Below are 21,274 nucleotides of genomic sequence, written 5' to 3' on the forward strand. Positions count from 1 at the left end.
CCCCTCCCCTCACTACCCCGTGTTGTTTGCAATGTAAGTGATGCAAGCCTTGTGTTCCCATGGGCCATGTGGGCAGCACAGCCTTGTGTTCCCGTGCAGCCTGGATTAATTGCTTTGGGGGGTGCTTTGGGGGTGACATTTCTCTGTGGAGCAACAAAATTTTCTCATGGACCACCAGTAGTCCTTGGCCCACTGGTTGGTGACCACTGTGCTAGAGTTGCGTCTCTGATTTTTGAAGATAAAACAAACATGTAGAGAAAACTAACTTTGTGACTTGAGAACCATTAATAAAATGATTGTGCACCATTTTATTTCTTCTTCTATTATGAAAACTTTTATTTATTGGGTTAAATAAGGAAAACAACATTTTAATAATTGATTTTAAAATATTGCAGAAAATAGCAATGACCAATCAATCCAGGAGAAAAACATGTTTGTATCCATATGATCACCTGGAACTGATCTTCACTCATTATAGAATTAATATTTATTTAGTGAAAACTACCCTTTCTTCAGTTCATTATAAATAATGCTGTGAAACTATTTTGATTTTTCTAGAGAGATGTAGAGTAGGATAGAATTTGCATTTTTAGTTCTATAACCATGTTTCTTTCTCTACCATTGTTCATTTAATATTCCTAACTACAAAATCTTTCTAACTATTCCCTTTCAGTCTTTGTATTGTTGACAAACACAATTCAGACTTTCCTTCCCCATTTTTACTTTACTGATAATAAATGAAGTTGACACATGTCATCATAATATCTGGAAGGCCTGTTCTCTCACATTTGTCTATTCATTCTGGCAAAATGAGACTTGGAGTTATGCATCAAGAGGGCTTTTGCCTTAATTTAAAGACATGTTTAGACATTGGTTAAATGCACTGCATCTATTTCTTTCAATTCAGGGTGACTTTAAAGTCATGTTTGAGGGAGAGTATTTAAGGACATGCTGAAAAAAACATGTACATAATTTTGGCAGGACACAATCTTGTCTAAGCCTACCATATCTGCAGTATAAAAGTCCAAGTGACCAGTAGATGCAAGAAAGAGATATAGAAAGTGTTATTGTTGCCTCTAGTGTTGGTCCAGTTTTTTGCAGTCATGATCAAGTACATAGAACATCGACAAACAGAGTTGGAAGGGACCTTGGAGGTCATCTAGTTAACCCCCTGCTTGAGCAGGAGACCCTATATCATTTCAGACAAATGACTGTCCAGTCTCTTCTTAAAAGCTTCTAGTGATTGGATACCCATAATTTCAGAAGGCATGCCATTTCACTGGTTTATTGTTCTCACTGTATATAACCTTGTTTGAGTCTATATATTCAGATATATTGAAACATTTAATAATTTTATCTTCAAATTAGTCATAGGCTAGCCTAAAAGTTTTAGAAAAATTAAATTTTATACAGTTGTCTATATTTTTTCATATTTTAATGTTTAAACAATATAGAGCAATCATAATTCCTTAATCTATTTTAGAAGATGGAATTGGCAATTCACAACTATTTGAATATTATGTATTCAAAGAGGGAATGGGAAATATATCTATCCAAAGTGGTTTTGCTATCTGCTGCTATTTAGTAGTTGTCCAGAAATGCTAATTTTACACATAACACTTCGATGTTTATCATATAAGTCAGCTGTAAAGTGTCAAAGGGGCTCCAAACTCTGCCTTTTCTGTCTCCACTGTCACTGAGTGATCATCTGGATTTGCAATCCAGATATGATAATCTTAAGCAGATGAATGCATATTTTGATATATCAATGATGGATTACTATGCTCTGTGAAATATATTGAGTGTTGTTATGTTCATTAAATATATTGCTTTTAATAATTTCATTTTAGGGATAATATATGAATGGCATTTATTAATCCTAACAGTTGGTTTATTCTGTAATAACAATCCCTCTAAATATGGTCAGCATGACATGACTGAATGCAATTGTATTGGTTAATTGAGATGTAAAGCAATATAAAGCTACTGTAAATCAGGCAAAGGTTAATAATGAGGGAAATAAAAGTCTACTTGCCTTGAAAGATAAGTAAATCACATTAGGTAATGAGTTTAGAGGCAATAGAAAAAGTCCTAGTCAGAGGTACATATAAGTAAAAGGATTTGGATTGATATAATCAGTCTTATCTTGTCTTACCTGCTTTTTTAGATATATTAATTTTCTGCTTTTTACATTGGATCTCTTTGTGCCATTCATATAAAATAGATTTGTGCCAAATTTATTTTATGTGAATGGGAACCTACATGTCCCAGAATTCGCCAAAATTTATCATGTTGCGTAAAGCTTTCTTGGAGGATAATATTTAAAGTGACTGTATATGAAATGGTTATATTTGAAGATCTTTTACAGCCAATGAATTGCTGATGATTGTATCAATGGTGTTTACAGATCTACTTTTATTTGTTCAGAGACTTGTGTCACTAGAAAGGGATGCAGGTTAATATCTATAGTTGCTCATTCTCAAAACCAAAAGATATATTCATTCATTTATTCACGTGCATATACATCTTCCCAACTCAAGCTGTTTCAGACTTTGAAATAGTTGAACAGTGTTGAGGGAATTATTTGTTTAGCAGAGTGATGGCTTTGGGGAAAAAACTGTTCTTGTGTCTAGTTGTTCTGGTATGTGGTGCTCTATAGCATCATTTTGAGGGAAGGAGTTGAAACAGTTTATGTCTGGGATGTGATTTGTATATCTTATAATTTTTACCACTGATTTGTATATCTTATAATTTTTGTGACATTCTGTAACATTATCATTTTTTCTCTGTTCCAAGAAGCTTCCAAATCTTTTATTAGTAGATTTATTTGTCTTCTAATATGTTTTCATATAAACTTTTCTCTTTCTGAAATCATTCTATTTCCACACTTACTTCTACTTCTTTTATCAGTACACTGTAGATTCTTCCTATTTAGTAACAGTATGCTGGCTTGCAAAGAAGCATCTAGCTTGCACATAATTACCTGAACAAGTTTGGTGTGATAAAAAAAAATGCCAAATGTGGCTACTATAGCCATTAACAAAAAAGAAAAAAAAACAGACCCAGGAAACTAGAGACCAATAAGCCTAACATCAATACCCAGGAAGATGCTGGAAAATATAATAAAAAAACAGATCTGCCAACAACTAGGAACAAGTAAAATACAACTAGCCAATCTTATTTCATTCTTCAACATAGTGACTAAATTAGTAGACCAGCGAAATACTGTGGACATACTGTGGACATAATATATTTAGATTTCAGCAAGGCATTTGACAAAGTAGACCACAACCTACTTCTTAGTAAGGCAGAAAAAAAGTGGAATAGACAGCACCACCACTAGATGGACTTGCAACTGGCTGACAGACCATACTCAACAAGTAGTCCTTAATGGGTCTAAGTCTACATGGAGAGAAGTAAGCAGTGGGGTGCCACAAGGCTCTGTCTTAGGCCCAGTACTCTTCAATATCTTTATTAAAACGACTTAGATGAGGGAATAGAAGGGGAACTTACCAAATTTGCAGATGATACTAAGCTGGCAGGAATAGCTAACACCCAAGAAGATCCAGATGTATCTTGACAGACTAGAACACTGGGCTGTATCTAACAAAATGAAATTCAATGTAAAGAAAAGTAAAGTCCTACACTTAGGCAAGAAAAACCAAAAGTACACATATAGACTGAGTGAAACCAGGCTCAATAGCAGTAACTGTGAGTAACAGTCTTAGTGGACAACCAGCTAACTATAAGCCAGCAGTGTGCGGCAGCAGCCAAAAAAGCTAATGCAATCCTAAGTTGCATTAACAGAGGGATACAATCAAGATCAAGGGAGGTACTAATACCACTCTATAAAGCCTTAGTAAGGCCACACCTACAGTACTGCATCCTGTTTTGTTCACCACATTATAAAAAAGATGTTGAGACTCTAGAAAAAGTACAGAGAAGAGCAATGTTATGTTTGGAGAATAAGGAGACCAGACATCTGACCAGTGACTTCAACTCTTTAATAATAACAGGAATCAGAATGGAACAGAGCAAAGCTATGGGCAGCAGTAACCCTTTTATAGGGTTAGCTGCTACCTTATTAACCAATGAACTTGCAACAGGTTCAAACTACTAACCAATAAGAAGTGTTCCCAAAGTGGCCAATCAGGGTCTAGTTCTGGCCCAATCCCAAGTTGTTGTACAAGGACCAATCAAGTCTGCAGGTTTTCAACCCCTGATTTGCATTTAGAATATCAACTTTTATTGATTCACAACACCCCTCCCCTTGGGTTCCGTTTGAGGGGAGCTGTAATAAAATCCTCAAGATAGGCAGGCCGTTTGGTCTGCCTGGATGATTTCCGAGGCTCCACCGGGTTTTGTCTAATGTCCGGTTCTGGTGGAGTGTTTGGATGATCTTTATTAAATTCTATTTCGCTGCACGGCGATTCCGTGCTGCATTCGCTGTGGTTGTCTCTGCTACTCCGTGTTTCTTCGGGGTTTAGCAGTTCAGTTTCCCCCGTATTAAAGTTCCCTGGAAAAGTCAACTCCCTTCCCGCTTCACGCTCCGGTGTTTCGCTGGGCTGTAGGGCCTCCGTTGGCCCGCTATTAATTGTATCAAAGTCACCCTCCTCGATGCTTCCTCCCCCTTGAGTTGGAGAAACTGGGGGGCCATGACCGCTGGGTGGTAATCTCAACCGGAGCTGGTCTATGTGGCGTTTCCACACCCTCCCATCGTCTGTAAGCAGGCGGTAAGATCTAGGCCCGGTGAGGTGGGTAACGGTTGCGGGTATCCATAGCGGGTCGCTGGAAAAGTTTTTGGCAAAGATTAAATCGCCTACCTTAAATTCCCGGCATTTGCTGCTGGAACCGAAAGGCTTTTCTGGTGCGAAAGCGGGGTGGAGCCGGTCAAGGTGCGATCGGAGTTTCCCCCATAAGAAGTTCAGCGGGCGTTTTGTTGGTCACGCTGTGAGGCGTGATGTGTTGCAACAAGAGAATTCGATTGATTTTCTCGTCGATGTTGCCAAATTCCATTTTGTGAAGGGTCTTTTTTACGAATTGTACCATGCGTTCTGCCCGTCCATTCGCCGCAGGGTGCGCGGGTGAGGTTAACGCATGGCGGATGCCCCGATCGGCAAGATATTGCTCAAAGGGCAATGCAGTGAACTGAGGGCCGTTGTCCGAGACCAACACGTCCGGAAACCCGTGTGTGGCAAATAGTCTGTTTAATTTATTAATAACTGAGTCTGTTGTAGTTGTGTGCATTCGATGAATCTCGAGCCAGTTAGAATAGGCGTCGACAGTAATCAGGAAAGTGTGCCCTTTGGTAGGCCCCGCAAAGTCAATATGAATACGGGACCATGGTCCCCTCGGCGTTTCCCATTCGGTTGGGCTTGCTTTAGGTGCGGCGTTGCTGACGTCCTGGCAACGCTGGCAAGTAGCGACCCAGGCCTTGATTCTTTTGTCGATTCCCGCCACCAAGCGTAGCTGCGTGCGAGTGATTTCATCCGCACAATACCCGGATGTCCCTCATGCAATACCGCCAAAACAGTCTGTTGCAATTTGTCAGGGATTACGACTGATCGCCCCACAAGATACAGCCTTTTTGGGAAAACAGCTCAGTTTGGCGGGCTTTGAAAGGCGCCCATTCAGGTGCTATTTGGTCCGTCGGCCACCCCCGTTCAACCCAGCGGAGTATGTGTCGCAGAACTGGGTCGCGTTTCGTTTCAAAAGCAATGTCTCTAGCCGTCAAGGGTGGTGCCTGTAGAGCTTTGATCTGGAGCGTTGAGATGGTTGGGGCTGGATCCACAACAGAGTCTGGAAGCGGTGTTCTGCTCAATGCATCAGCGTGAGAATCGATTTCCCGGGCGGTGTTGCAAGGTGTAGTTGTAGGCCGCCAAGAATTCGGACCATCGGGTCATTCTGGGGGACAATATATACGGGGTTGGTTTATTACCCGCAATGATCCCCAGTAGCGGTTTATGATCAGTGATTATTGTAAATGCACGGCCATAAACATATTCATGAAATCTTTTAACTGCAGCAACAATAGCTAAAGCTTCTTTGTCCAGCTGACTATAATTTCGTTCAGCTTTAGCTAAGGTTCGTGAAAAAAACGCGATGGGGGCTTCCGCTCCGTTTGGTAACACGTGGGCCAGGATTGCCCCAACCCCAAAAGGCGACGCGTCACACGTGATAGTGAGCGGCAGAGTCTCGTTGTACTGCATAAGTACTGAATCCGGGTTAGCAATTTCTTTACTTGTTGGAAAGCATGTTGTTCCCGTTGCCCCCAAACCCACGTTGCTTTTTTGTCTAATAGTCTATGCAATGGTTCAGCTACTGTTGCTTTGTGGGGTAAAAAAACATTATAGAAATTGATAAGTCCAAGGAACGCCTGTAGGTCTGCCTTGTTCCTTGGAGTGGGTGCCTTTTTAATTGCTCGTAATTTGTCTTCGTGGATGAATTCCTTGGCTGTCCAGGAGATATCCCAAAAATTCTACTCTTTCGGTACATAACTGGCATTTATCCTTTTTACTCTGAGGCCTGCATTCTGGAATCTTTGTAAAACCTCTCTGAGTCTTTTTTCTAGAATGTCTCTGTTAGGGGCGGCGATGAGTACATCGTCGAAATATGGGACAACGCCTTTTATCCCCTGTAACAACCTTTCCATTAAACTCTGGAAGATTCCAGGGGCGACGCTACCCCGACTGGAGCCGGTTGCATTTAAATGCGCCCTATGTGTTACGATCGTTTGTGCCTCAGCTGTGGTTGGGTCACCGGCAATTGTTGATACGCCTGGGCTAGATCTAGTTTGGCTAAAACTTTCCCGCCGCCCAGGAATGGAGCAAATGTTGTACTACCGGTACTGGATAAGCACTTTGCTGTAGTGCGTGGTTTAATGTAGCCCGGTAGTCTCCGCAAATTCTTAAGGACCCATCAGGCTTGATAGGCGTCACTATTGGGGTTTCCCAATGGGCGTGGTCGGTGGGTTCCAGTACGCCCTGCGCTATTAGCTTATCGAGTTGTTCGTTGATTTTAGGCTTCAAGGCGAACGGCACACGACGCGGTTTAAGGCGAATGGGTGCTATCTCAGGGTTCAAGTTAAACGAGATTGGGGTCCCCTTATACTTGCCTAGTTCGTCGCGAAAACGTCTTGGAATTCTTGCACGAGGTCTTCCTCCCAATCGACGCCGGCCTTGTGGACTCCGCTACAGTGATTCCGAGCGGCCCGAACCATTGAAGGCCTAGAAGACTAGGCCTGTCTCGATCCACGACAGTCAGTGGTAGTGCGACGGTGCGGTCCTTGAATGAGACCTGGAATCTGCGGGACCCGATAACGGGAATTCTGTTTCCCTGATAATCTTTGATTATAACCCTTTGAGGGTTAAGGTCTTGGTGGCGGATCGCGGGAATGAGCTGTTGGAGCGTTTTCCACGACACCATCGAGAGGGAAGATCCCGAGTCTACCTCCATCACGCAAGGTTTGTTTTCGATGGCGACCTTCACTCGGATTTTCCCGGCATCAAGGGATGTAGCGTGGCCTATGGTGATTGTTTGGTGGGTCTCTTCCCGCCGGTTTTCTTCGCGCCTGGTGGAAGTGGTGGACGGTTTGTTTCTGTAGGAGTGGTTCACTTTTTCTCGGTGTGTGCCGAAGAATCCTGAAGACTGGCATTCGGCCTGTCGGGGTTTGGAATTCTGTTTGCTTCTGCAAACGCTTGCGATGTGACCTCGCCTCCCGCAATGGCGGCAGAGTGCATCAAGGAATTTGCAGCTGGCTCGTGGGTGATTGGCTCCACAGCCGGCGCACGGTCGAAATGAGTGCTGTGTGGACTGGTCTCTCTCTGTTCGAAGTCGGTTGACCTCTTCCTCATCGCTGTCGGACGGGGACTCTAGGTCTTCGTGGTGAGTTGATACCGGGTGTCTCTCCGAGCGAGGCGAGGTATCCTTTGCGAGTTTACGTAGTGGAGCATTGGTGCGGTGCATTTGGGCTGCCGACTTCTTGGTTGCCTCCGCTGCCGAGGCTTCCTTAAGAGCGTCGGTGAGGCTGATGTCCCCCTTGGCCATAATTTTACTCTGGATCGTGCTGTCTTCTAGGCCCAGAACCAGGCGGTCCCGGAGGGCTTCTTCTAGGTCTGCAAATCCGCAGAGGCCTCCTAGGTTCCGGAGGTCCGCGATGTAATTGGCAAGGCTTTCGCCCTTCGTTGGTCCCTCTGGTAATATTCGTGTCTTCTTACTAGGGTTGGCACGGAAGGTGCGTAGTGAGCCCTTAGTAGCGGCTCGAGGACGTCCCAGTCCATTTCTTTTACCTCTGCTGGCTTGGCAAGTGATTTTGCCATCTTAAACATGGTTGGCCCGCAGTGAGTTAGAAAGATAACTCTTTTTTTGCCGGTTGTTGCATCTTTCAAATTGTTGGTCTCCAGAAACATCTGGAACCGATCCATGTAGGCCTCCCAGTCTTCGGTTTCTGGGTTGAATGGAGCGGGTGGTACGGCACCGCTGGCCATGTTGCCGTTGATGGTGCGTGTTCGACCATGTGCTCTGTAGGTTGCTCTGTAGGTTTAGTCAGCTCTTCGGTCTCCGGATCCCACCTTCGTTGCCAGTGTTATGTTTGGAGAATAAGGAGACCAGACATCTGACCAGTGACTTCAACTCTTTAATAATAACAGGAATCAGAATGGAACAGAGCAAAGCTATGGGCAGCAGTAACCCTTTTATAGGGTTAGCTGCTACCTTATTAACCAATGAACTTGCAACAGGTTCAAACTACTAACCAATAAGAAGTGTTCCCAAAGTGGCCAATCAGGGTCTAGTTCTGGCCCAATCCCAAGTTGTTGTACAAGGACCAATCAAGTCTGCAGGTTTTCAACCCCTGATTTGCATTTAGAATATCAACTTTTATTGATTCACAACAAGCAACCAGGATGATTAGGGGACTGGAGACTAAAACATATGAAGAACGGTTACAGGAACTGAGCTTGGCTAGTCTAGTGAAGAAAAGGACCAGGGGAGACATGATAGCAATCTTCTGATATTTGAGGGGCTGCCACAGAGAGGAAGGGATCTGTTATCTGTTAACAGTGAATACTGCATCTGGCATGGATATAATTAAAACTATTAACCTAATCTCTTACCAACAAGCTTTATGTGAATAAGTCAATTGATCACTACTAATAAGAAATAACGTTAGAGCAAAAGATTCTGGTCCAAGCAGTATGTGACATTTAGCTTCAGATCACAGCTATTTTTGGTGGCTGTTTGATTTAAAGAATGCTACTCCATTTTAAATCTTACTATATGTTTTCTGCTTCAGACACAATCTAACTTGTGTATTAAATCTATAGGAAAATTGTGATGAATAACAGGAATAAAGCACTGTTATTGACTAACTGTCAAGTGTACACCATAGATATATTTTCTTTCTTTTCTGCTCGGTGACCAATAAATTGAATGATAGAAGAGGTAAAAGGAAGGGCATACATGTCTGGCAGCCTTTCTCAGATTGAAATAGACTGATAAAAGAGCTGGCCTGGCCTTTCCTAGCATCTCAGTCTGTACAAGGAAGCTGCTATTAACTTAAAAATGAGGCAGGAGAAAGAAGATACACTGGGAGTTCATTAGGGTCAGAATCAGAATCCAAGATAATTTGAGCAAGGGATACAATTCAAATGATGCTCTCTGTGGAAATAACAAATTATAATATTAACAATAAATGGGCCTTGAGACAATCAAGGCCATTTCCAGAGTAATAGCCTCTCCTTGTAAAATGGCATCACTGCAGTGTCCTCTCTAAAATATTTTTGTTCTAAAAACAATGAAATGATCATTGGTGAAATGCTTAATTTTCTTTATTCTGTCGTTTTATTTGGGAGTGAATGAAATATTGCCTGGGTTGTTGTTGTTGTTGTTGTTGTTGTTGTTGTTGTTGTTGTTGTTGTTGTTTGTTTAAACAAAATACTGGAATTATAAGAATGTTTGCATTATTAAGAAAAATGAAAGCTGCAATTTGTCTTGTTACATCTCACTAATATTGTAGTAAGTTATACACAACCCTAATCATAAAGTATTGAATGAGAAAATAGTCCCAATTTACTGCAAAGCAATAGTCCAAAGAAAAATGAATAATGATCATGTTTAAACATTATTTTATTAATATATTTCTATAGAAGAAATATTTTGTTAATCTTTATTATCCAATTAAAATGTATGAAAATAGCATCAAAGCTAAGTTTTTAAATTGAATTGTTTTTCATTATTTTATGCAATTTAACAAATCAGACTTCTAATTCATATCTGAGAATAATTCCCACATGCATTGACTGTTGTTAGTTTTATTACCTATTTTATTATTTTTATTAAATTATTGATTTAATTGAAACTTTCTTTGTGCCAACTTTTTATGTCTGCCATTTACTTTGCTTCATGTTTTTTTTTTTTTGTTGCTTTAAATGACTTTAAACGAAAAGGGTCCTTTTTATATGAGACAGGTGGCAAATAAATCTAATCAATAAATAAAAATAACAAACAAACAAATAAATGTTTTTAATAGTTTGTAAATCACCCAGAGTTGATGGAATCAGGCAACATAATAATAACAAAATAATTAATTTGTTACGTTACTATGATAAAATACAAAGGATAAATACAGCCTTTGTATTTTCATCTGTTTGTTACTGTTTTGACTTTTAGACAAATTAAGCATGATAGTGATGACCTAACCTAACCCTAAACCACTATCTACACCTTAAGTACTCTTCTGATGAATGCATGTTGTTTTACTCTCTGTCCAATAGTCTTTCCTTCACTCTACTTTTCTGCCTATCAATTTCTGTTAGGTATCAGAATTTAACTGATGATAAAAGCACCATAAACTTTACAGACGGGCTAGCCTAATGTATGAGGGAATGCTTAATATGCAAATTTAACCTTCTCTACATTCTGTTGGCTTTAGATGTGACTGAGGCAGTACTAGATTTAAAAAGCAACACCTTGCCAACTGTATCTAATTTCAAAAAGATAAATGTGTCTGGATCATCCAATACTTGAATGAGGACCCATTGTTATCATATCTTATGATAATTGCATTTACCAAAGTGTTTTTCAAATTGAAATAAATAATATAATAAATATATTATACTATAATAAATATACTATACTATACTTAAGCTTAAACACATAAGATATACCATAATCCATTAATTATAATTTTGTTTTTTTCTCAATAGGTTCACCAACAAAATTGTAACTTTCAAAAATGGAATTATGTATAGGAAGAAACAGATAAATTGGAATTAAAGGTGTGAATATCCACTTCCCTTTGGAGATATCTGCTTTTAAAGACGATATGTTGATTCAGAATATCCAGAGAGAGAATCGTGAAATTTATTTCATCTGCTCAGTCTATGGAATTTTAAGTTACTTCTTCAAGGCAGCAAATTTCCACAAAGTTGTGTGATGGATATAGCAGTGTATCTCTGTGCCTGGAAACCTCACATTGTGGATTAGTCTGCTATCAATTCCATTTCAGGGACAGGATTGAATGTGATGGATTTATCTTCAGATATGAGTAGGCATGGAAGAAATCCATTCAGTCACAAGCTGGAAGATCAGAAGAAGGTAAGGCTATTTTTGATCATATGTTTTTTTGTTCTATTTCATTATTATTTTACAAAATGTACTATCGTTTACAAAATATTCTGCAAATATGTTATTACATACTATATGATTTTTACTCCACAGTATTTATTTGTGGAACAAATTTTATTACTACCTGATCACTGACTTCCAAAGAATCTTGAAATTATTGAGCAAATATGATTGGCAAAACATTCACTCTTCTGCCATTTCTGACTCTGTGCCAAGTATTTCTGTAATAATGACTATTATTAACTTTCAGGCTTAGCTCGTTTGAATGTTCAATAACTTTCTTGGAAAATAAATGCTTCCCCATGGCTTCTAATATTGATTTATGAAAAGAACATCATGTATTAATTTGTATTATGTATGGAATGAGCAAATATTGTTGAATATACATGCTTTAGAAATTATAATTTATTTGGGATGAATATTTAGAGTTATTTATTTAACAGAGATTCTTTTAATTTTTTCCTATGAATGCATAAGCTGAATAAGAAAGTATTTCCATTTCTTTTAAAGATTTCATTTGCAGATGAACAAGCTTGCCTATGCAAGGTTTAAAAGTTCATATCTCCGAATAGATGGCAATTCTTATAATTCTTCCTGCACTGAGATGTCTGATGACAGGCTTTAATTGGAATTGACTGAAATGCATGTTCAATCATATAAATTACATGAATTAATGAATAAATAAATCCTACAAAGTTCTTGATCAGGAATTCTATCTTATTAAAGTTTATAGTTGCCAGGAAAGTTTATAAATGCACTTTGATACATTCTGATGGATGTATTTCTATAGAACTTCACTTTCAATTAACATAAATAAAGAGTTCTGTACATAACAAAATTATATGTTACATTTAGATTATCACACCTAGTATAGTTTTAATTGTTAAATGTTCAGAATTTAATGTTTGCTAGGATATTTGCCCCAAAAGTGGCTGCTTATTACAATACTAGTGATTGGGGTTGAAATCCTGTGCTCAAACTCCTTATATCACATGGGGATCCGTGTATACTTAATCAGCTTACATGTGAAATAGGCAGATTGATTATGGTTCATTCTCAACTTCTGTCTATCACCTTCTCACTTAATTGCAAGGATAAACTGAATGGCCCAAACACAGATTTTAGGATTGCTTTGTCAATTCACTTTGGAACTCAGTGTGATTGCTTTGAATGGAAACAGCTTTCAGAGATCTTTGGCACATATCTTTCCAAGCTGTTGGCTGATATCCTAGTGGCAGAAACTGAATATAGTTAATTTTGCAATATAAAACATACAGTGTACATCTGAATTTTAAAATAATGATAAGTTCAGGATAATAAGTATGTATTTATATAAGCAGAACATCTTAAAAACAATTTTCCTTAATTAATGAATGAATTCTTTATTGGCCAAGTGTGATTAGACACACAAGGAATTTGTCTTGGTGCATGTGCTCTCAGTGTACATAAATTATATAAAGCAAAAGCTTCTGAGAAATTGTAGGTGATATTAAGCAAATACGTTGTCCAGTTTAGCCCATTTATTATTAAACAGGGACTATAGCTTGATCCTATCCTTTTCCCAAGCTCACTGTTATAGATTCCAGCAGGATTATGTAAATTGCAGAACTGTGGTTGCTTTTCAAAGTTTTTTTAAAAGGATTAGCTATAGTGTTTCACTATTTTGTTGACATTATTTTATTGCTTTACATGTGTTTCTAAACATTAGATATATTAAAAATTGTTTTATTGCTTTATTGGATTGCTGAAGGCTTTCCATGAGATGGGTGATCATATTCATTTGGTTAATAAAAATAAAGAAATAATGTTTAAGAATGGTATTGTTCTACTGTTGGAATGTAATAGATTACCACCCATTTGTCACTGTGTGTACATTCCTTCTTTGGAAAACATGTCCCAATTTCTTGCCATATGGATTTTATGGATTTCAGTATTACTATATAGTTTAAATAATCTATTTTGCATTTAAGTACAAGTTGGTAAAACTGGAGTTATTTCTTCTACTGAGTAAGGTACAATTGATTGTGTATCGTAGTTTCAGACAAGGTGTGTGCTGTGTGTGTTTTTTTCTCCAGTGATATCTATTTGATTTGCTAATATCGGTTTGTTTGAAGATAGTTCAATGTCCAAGGGGTTGTACAAAGCACTTGAAGAAACACTTTGCCAAGGGTATTCCTTGCCTGGAATAATGCAGGTTGCTACATCTAGTAAGCCCAGAAGCCTTCCCAGGTTGTTATTATTTATCTATTTATCTACTGCCTTTCTTATGTTAAAAAATAACTCAAGGCAGCAAATATGCATAATACTCCTTCCTCTCCCCACGACAACAATCCTGTGAGAGATTGGGCTGAGAGAGAATGACTTGCCCAAGGTCAATTAGCTGGTGTTCATAATTAAAGTGGGACTAGAACTCCAGGTTTCTTTGCATCCATATGCATAAGCACAGACACTTTGCTTTGTGAAGATAACCTGGGATATCTTTGAAGCAACTGTCTTAACCCCTGGTCTTAAGCTTTCTAGGGATGCAGTTGCCTCAGTGCTTCATGGATGATCACTTTGTACAGCCCTTTGAAATGTTTTGCAAAGCCTTACTATTAAGTAGTATTTCAGATTTCAGACAATATTGCATCCTATGAAAAAGACACCAGTAAGGAAAGCTTCCTAGAGTTGTTAAGAAACTATTACAATCTCTGACAAACTGAAATAGGTGGGCAAACTAATTTAGACTTTACCTGTATATGTATTTTCTGCAAGCCTGTCTGACCACTGGAAGAAAAATAGTGTTTACCCCACTCCTATTATGATAAAAAGAGAAGGCAGCTTTCAGAGGATATCTAAATAAATTAAAACTGTGAGATGCTTTAGAAATCACACATAAAAATTGCCTGTTACATATTTCAGGAAATGTCTTCCAATTTGAGATTCTATACTGATATAATAATTTTGACAAACACCTAGTCCATTTCACCATCAAGCACACATGAATCAATGTTTTTTATTGTGGCAAGAAATAACTGTCTGGTTCAGTTCCAAGCTGGGAGAAAGACACTGGAAACCTGGAGGCTGATTGGAAAGATTGTTTATTGATGAAGCAGAACCAAATGGGTTTGTGGTTCTGGAAAGCTGACAAAATGGAGTTGAGAGTGGGTGGCTTTTATACCTTCTCTTGGGCTTTGTATTTGAGCTTTCTGTTCCTGTGCAAGAATATGTCCTTTAATATTCTATTGGCTGTTGTCAGATTCCTATGGGATCATATAGAAGTTATGTAGGAATCATAGCTGGCTCTATAGGTAAAAGAGTAAATACAAATCCTAGGTGCTTTGTCTGTTGGTTGAAGTTTTGACTGCTCTGGGGGTGGTGCAATGTCTGAAATACCCTTAGGTGATTGTGCAATGCAGTGAGCTCTGTGTCTTCTGCTAAATAGTAGTGGGTTAATCCTGTTATATCCTGAAGGATCATGTCCTGTTCTTAATCCCACCCTGAAGCTGAAGGTCTTTTGTTTTGTAGCCCAGTCTTTCTTAACGGGCACAAAATATCTGCTGGGGGGGGGGGGGGTATTAAGAGAAAGTGAGTCTGCTTCCTGCCTCTAAAAAAAACATGTTTCTCCATTTCTCATTTAGGGAAATATTCCTCAAAATATTTCATTCTTCCAGGAGGGTGGTAGGTGCTAACTTTCTACAATTCAATCCTGAAATATTTTTATCATCAAGAGAAAAAATATATTTATCCTGTTTTTCTCTTCCTCCTCCCTCTTTTCTTTTTTCTAATAAGAACATAAATCAATTAGATGCACTATTCAAAATTTCACTTTCCACAATGCATCTTCATTGTTTGCTAAATAAATAGTTGCTTTGCCATAACAACAATATTTGCTGTCTCAAGTAAATGAAATGGCAAAACTGCTTATAAAGCATAGCTATAGCAATAGAATTAAATATCTATGCCACTACAAAGTGTTTTACAGCTGTCTCTGAGTGGTTTACAAAGTCAGCATATTGCCCACAACAATCTGGATCCTCATGATAAAGGTCTGGAGTTATTTGAGATTTTTAAGGATGAAAACCCAGATTCTGTTTGTGTATTAAATAATGGTGTTGATAGCTTCAGTCTTTTAATAGTCTGAGTCCCAGATCTATTAAAAAAAAAACTAATGCAGTCAGAGTTGAAATTATATAACACTCAGCATGTCTAAGTCCTGGTTGATGATTATTCTTTACCAGTATTGATAATGATGGTGAATACACAGTGGATGAAGTTCTCTTGTTTTAATAACAACAATAATACATTAAATATTAAAATAAAAATTAATTTAGTAATATCTCAATTATTACATGGTAATCTACTTGTATTCCTATTGAATGGTCAGCAAGTGTATAGATATATATTTCTAAGTTTGGAAATATCCAGTTAATGCAGGATGAATTTATGTGGTATGAGAACTTTGTAAAACTGTTGATACAATTTTCTAGGTAGCTTTGCATCTTTAAAAGTCCTGTTAATCTTGGAATGTCACAGCATGTCAAAGATTATTTCAACTGTACTCAAGTTAAGATTATCCAGAAAATATTCCAGTATGATAAATTTAGTTTTCCTGAAAAGCCCAGATTCTTTACTTGAAATCTGTTGAACTGTGGTATGTTTAGTGAATATTTCTACCCTTTATGTACCGCTTCCCAATAGTTCTGAACTTTCAGGACAGTTGCAGAAAGTTATGAAAAACTGGTAGCAGCTGCACATGCTACCCCATCACAGTCCATATTTGGGTAATCTTCAGGCTTGTCAAAAACTTAACCATTGTCATATTAGAAGGCATAATTTAGTTTGTTGGTCATCAATATATGTATACATAAATACATGCATATACTTATACATATAGAACTAGTTGTTACCGTTCCCGGTAGTTCGGAGAACCGGTAAATCGGGCCTCTGGCTGGCCCCACCCCTCTCCACCTGCTTCTCTGCTGTCTGCCCGTCAGTCCTTATCATGCATGCGCAACATTGCACACATGCGTGACACTGCTGCCTGCTCTTATGCACCTGCCAGGCTAGCCATTGCTGCCTGCCTTCCACTGTGTCCCTGCCTTTACTGATCTCCCTGGGTGAGTGAGGCTCTGCAAGCCCCAGTCGCCCCCCCCCACTTGCCTTTTGCTGCCTCCGCCGGTCGCCCTCCCCCTACCACTTTCCTTCCACCGAGGAACACGTGGAGAGGCTTGTAGAGGATCCGGTCAGGTCAGCGGCTGCTTCTCTCACCTGCTGCTGCACAGTGGAAAACTTCCAAGTTCCACTTCTCCCATTAGAAATGGCTGCCAGGCAAGCACAGAAGCAAGCCAGGTTGAATCCTGCTTTTCTCTGCTTGTCTGGAATCCTGCTTCTCTGCTTGCCTGGTAGCCATTTCTAATGGGAAGGTGGGGGGGGAGGCGCTCCCATTAGAAACGGCTGCTGAGCAAGCAGAGAGAAACAGTATTTAACCTGGCTTGCAGAGAAGTAAGCCAGGTTGAATCCTGCTTTTCTCTGCTTGCCTGGCAGCTGTTTCTAATGGGAAGGGAGGGGGTCCCATTAGAAACCCTGCCCAGCCCCTCCCAGGAGTCCCCATGAGGCCTGTCTGGCTACCAGGTAAGTATAGGGTAGCCTCCTGGGAGCAAAAATGGGGAATTTGGGGGGGTCTGGTGCCACCCCCACCCTGTTTTTGCTCCCGAGGCTCCAGGGAGGCTTGTTAGGCTAAAAATGGGGTGTGGGGGGATCTGGTGCTGCCCCCCCCCACTCCATTTTTGCTCCCAAGAGGCTCCAGGGAGGCTTGCTAGGCCAAAAACATCACCCCCACCCCGTTTTTGCTCCCAAGAGACTTGCTAGGCCCCGTTTTGAGCTAGGAGGCCTTTCTGCAGCCTCCTGGGAGCATCCAGCCATCCAGTATGCCTGGATTCAGGGTTTAGCAAAAAGAACATTTGGAAGTAATACAGTATTGATTACTGCTTTGGGAATGTTCTGGGTAAACAAAACTATGCAGTCTACTAAAACTGTTGGAGCCAATCTTCTTTCTTTTGTCCATATCCTAAAACTGTTGGAGCCAATCTTCTTTCTTTCGTCCATATCCTCCTCTTCAAAACTAGTAAGTTGCTAGGCTTTTTCATGCCAGGCTTAGCATGGTAAGTTCAGAGTGGGTTTTGTAGAGAACAGTTTACCTTTAGGTCTCATTCATTTGCTCAGTTTCAGAGCCTACATTACACAATTTCCAAAGCATAATTCAGACTATTCAGCAGTTTGCCTAGCTTCTGCTTCATTACTTTTATTGCTGTCACAACCTTTATGGAGTGTCCAATGGCCTTTTAAGTTTGACAAGCAAAAACACAGTAAATATTTCTCACAAATATTTTCCCTTTTCCACTTTGTGGTTCGATGTTTAACATACAAAATGATGTGCTGTGTTACTATTCAGGCAGTTTGCAAACTTGTGTTTTTTTGTTATTGGAAGGAAACTCTTTAATTTGAAGATGGTGGTAAATTCTTGGTAATAAAATGGCAAGTAGAAAGGCTCTACTTGCCATTTAGAAAGGGTTAGAAAGAATGAGAAGGTTAACCTTTGCTTTGTTTCCAATCTCCTTTTCTTGACTTGGTTTTCATAAAAAGTAGTTTTGGAATTGAAGCCATATGTTTTAAAATAAAATTCTTTCTGTTTAAGTACAAGTATGCGAAAAGTTTCAAGATTAATCCAAGATGTTTAATGGCTTTAAATATCAGGGTTTTGTACTAAGGTTTAAGTCAGAGGTCTTCAAACTTGGCAACTTTAAGACTTGTGGACTTCAACTCCCAGAATTCTCCAGCCAGCATAGCATAGTTGAAGTCCACAAATCTTAAAGTTGTCAAGTTTGGGGACCCCTGGTTTAAGTAGAAAGAGGTTCCAGATGAAAATATACCATGAATAGTATAGAAATGCTTTCTTTCTTTCTTTCTTTCTTTCTTTCTTTCTTTCTTTCTTTCTTTCTTTCTTTCTTTCTTTCTTTCTTTCTTTCTTTCTTTCTTTCTTTCTTTCTTTCTTTCTTTCTTTCTTTCCTCTCTCTCTCTCTCTCTCTCTCTCTTTCTTTCTCTTAAAAGGAAGAAAAAGAGAGGGAGGGATGGGAGAAAGAAAGAAAGGGAGGGAAGGGAGAAAGAGGGATGGACAGATGGATAGAGGGAGGGAGGGAGGGAAAGAAAAAGGAGAGGAAGGAAGGACCACAAACTCTGGCACTAGACGCAGCTTCAGAGGATGCTTTGAAACAGCACAGCAATCCAGGGCTGGAAGGGACCTCAGAGGTCATTTAGGCAAACCTCGCACCAAGAGCATTGTTAAAGTGAGTTTCTATCTTTTGACCCACCAAGCCATTCCCAGCCAGTCACATGACCAGTAAGACACACCCACAAATTAGGCCATACCCACAGAACCAATTGTTATGAAATTTGAATCCCACTCCTGATACATATGTTATGGCTTGTTTTGCAAACCCTGTTCACAGCCAGACAAGAAGCAATGGAGAAGGGAATGGATTGGAATGCAAACACATACATACATACATACGTACATAGATACATACATACATACATCTATCTTACATTATATATATGTGAAACAATAATATATTGTACTCCTTCTCTAGCCGTTATTTTGTCTCAGACTTGTGGTTTGATTTCCAACATTTCCAACATTTTTCCTGCTTTCTGAGCTGAAAAGGGACCTCTTCATTTCACTGATTGAATTCATGCTCAGCAAGAGCAGGACTCGTGAGTTTTAAATCAGGGCAAGAGAGTGATGGTGTTTGACTTTCCAGACACACAGAAGAAAAGAACAGAGAGTACAGAGAATGGAATTGATGTGAAAAGAAAGACAAAACTCAAGAGTTCTCCAGCAAAGATGTTATATCAATAACCAACAACTGCTTCATTTTAAGGCCAATGAACTATGGGGCAAAATGTCTATTGAAATGTTGGAGACACTAGCTATGGAATTAAACTACCATATACATAAAAGAAATTGCAGTATCATACTATCAGTAAGTAATTGCCTGAGATAGCTTCAGTCTAGATATAGTAACATTTTTTTTTAACCTAGCTGTTCATGTTGAGTATGTTTGAAAGACTTCTGATGAGTTGAAGGTCTGCAAAGAGAAAATTTATATATTTCCTAAAGAGAAGAAAATTTATATATTTCCTGAAATGTATAGTAGTGGATCAAACAGCATCCTGATAAGTTGGGGCCTCAGGGGGGGGGGGGGGGGGGGGGGGGGTTACAGAATATTTTTTTTTTTTTTTTTTTTTATTTTTATTTTTTTTTTTTTTATTTTGGATCCCTCATGGTTATCTTTTCCATTTTCAAGTTACAAATGATTGTAACTTTTTGATTTTTTTTCTGTAAAAAAACAAACAAAAATTGTTTGTTTTTTCATAGTAAAGAGCATATATGATCCAAAATGGTCCTGAAAGATACTGCTCTTTTCAGCAGAACTTTCACTAGAATTCAAAAGCTATAAGCTGTTTTCCAAGGATCATAAAGTACTGAAGTTCATTTCACAAAATCTGTAGCATCCCTCATGGTTATCTTTGCCCAACATCACAGATAATATTGCTTAACTCTTTGATAGTCAATTTGCTTTGAAGTTTGCAACCAAGGAATGTATTGGTTATATTTTATTTCATAAATACTGTCTATATGGCTTCAGATTTTTATGTGGTAAAAATATAGATGATTTTGATATAAGAATTATATTTTGTATCAGAAACATATGGTAAAATTGAAGATAGGTCACATCATTTGATTCTGGAAAAAAATTAATTTGACAGATTTTATTAAGCGCTTTTAAAATTTGTTAGGCATCAGACTAGAACTGGGGGACTGAGTTCTAGAACTTGCCTTAGATATGAACCTAGCTAGTCAGTATTTTCAGCCCTGGGAAGCAGGCCGTGGCAAATTACTTCTGAAAAACTTTGCCAAGAAAACTGCAGGGGCTAATTCAGGAAGTCATAGGGATGATTTGAAGGCACAAAAGCAAAAAACAACTCTCCTACATGTAGTTGTTTGGTTCACCATAGTAATAATTTCTTACCAAACAGGAGCTATTAGTAAACAAAACTAAAGACTGTATACTGATATTCCCTTGGATTTAATTACATCTGTGGCATAAGAACAATAACCAACCACTTCTAGACATCTATATATGAGGCTGCTTGAGAAAAGATAATATATACATAATAACAGAGAGGGAAAGCTCTTTATGTGTGCTAAGAAATTTCTTATTTTTGTTATAAGCCTATGAATCTGATATTGGCATATGATCCTTTGTTTTTTGGAAGTGAGTATCATCTACAGGTAGTTTTTGATTTGTAATCACAATTGAGCCCAACATTTATGGTGTTAAATATTTGTTAAAGGAGTTTTGCCCCATTACATGACTTTTCTCGCCTCAGTTGTTAAGTGAATCACTGCCATGGATAAGTTAGTAGGTTGTTAAGTGAATCAGGCTTCCCCATTGGCTTTGCTTGTCAGAAGGTCACAAAACGTGATCACATGACCTTGGGACAAAGGGACAGTCATAAATATGAATTGGTTGCCAAGCATCCAAATTTTGACCATGTGATCATGATTCTGCAAAGATTATTAATATGAAAAATGGTCTTAAGTCCA

General features: G+C 38.8%; 1 protein-coding gene across 5 annotated transcripts in view; it reads left to right on the forward strand.

Annotated features, from left to right (window-relative positions):
• The window catches only part of NAV3 (neuron navigator 3), a 503,910-nt gene that overhangs the window by 139,800 nt on the left and 342,836 nt on the right, over positions 1-21,274 (forward strand). For all 5 annotated transcript variants that reach the window (XM_087968029.1, XM_087968025.1, XM_087968023.1 and 2 more), the window contains exon 2: positions 11,205-11,595. In XM_087968029.1, the coding sequence (XP_087824155.1) occupies positions 11,524-11,595 (72 nt within the window). In that variant the 5' untranslated portion in view covers positions 11,205-11,523. The remainder of the gene's footprint in view (positions 1-11,204; positions 11,596-21,274) is intronic.

This window comes from Notechis scutatus, chromosome 6, assembly GCF_049901735.1.
Source record: "Notechis scutatus isolate UNSWTSFEM ecotype Mainland chromosome 6, rNotScu1.2, whole genome shotgun sequence".
Taxonomy (NCBI): domain Eukaryota; kingdom Metazoa; phylum Chordata; class Lepidosauria; order Squamata; family Elapidae; genus Notechis; species Notechis scutatus.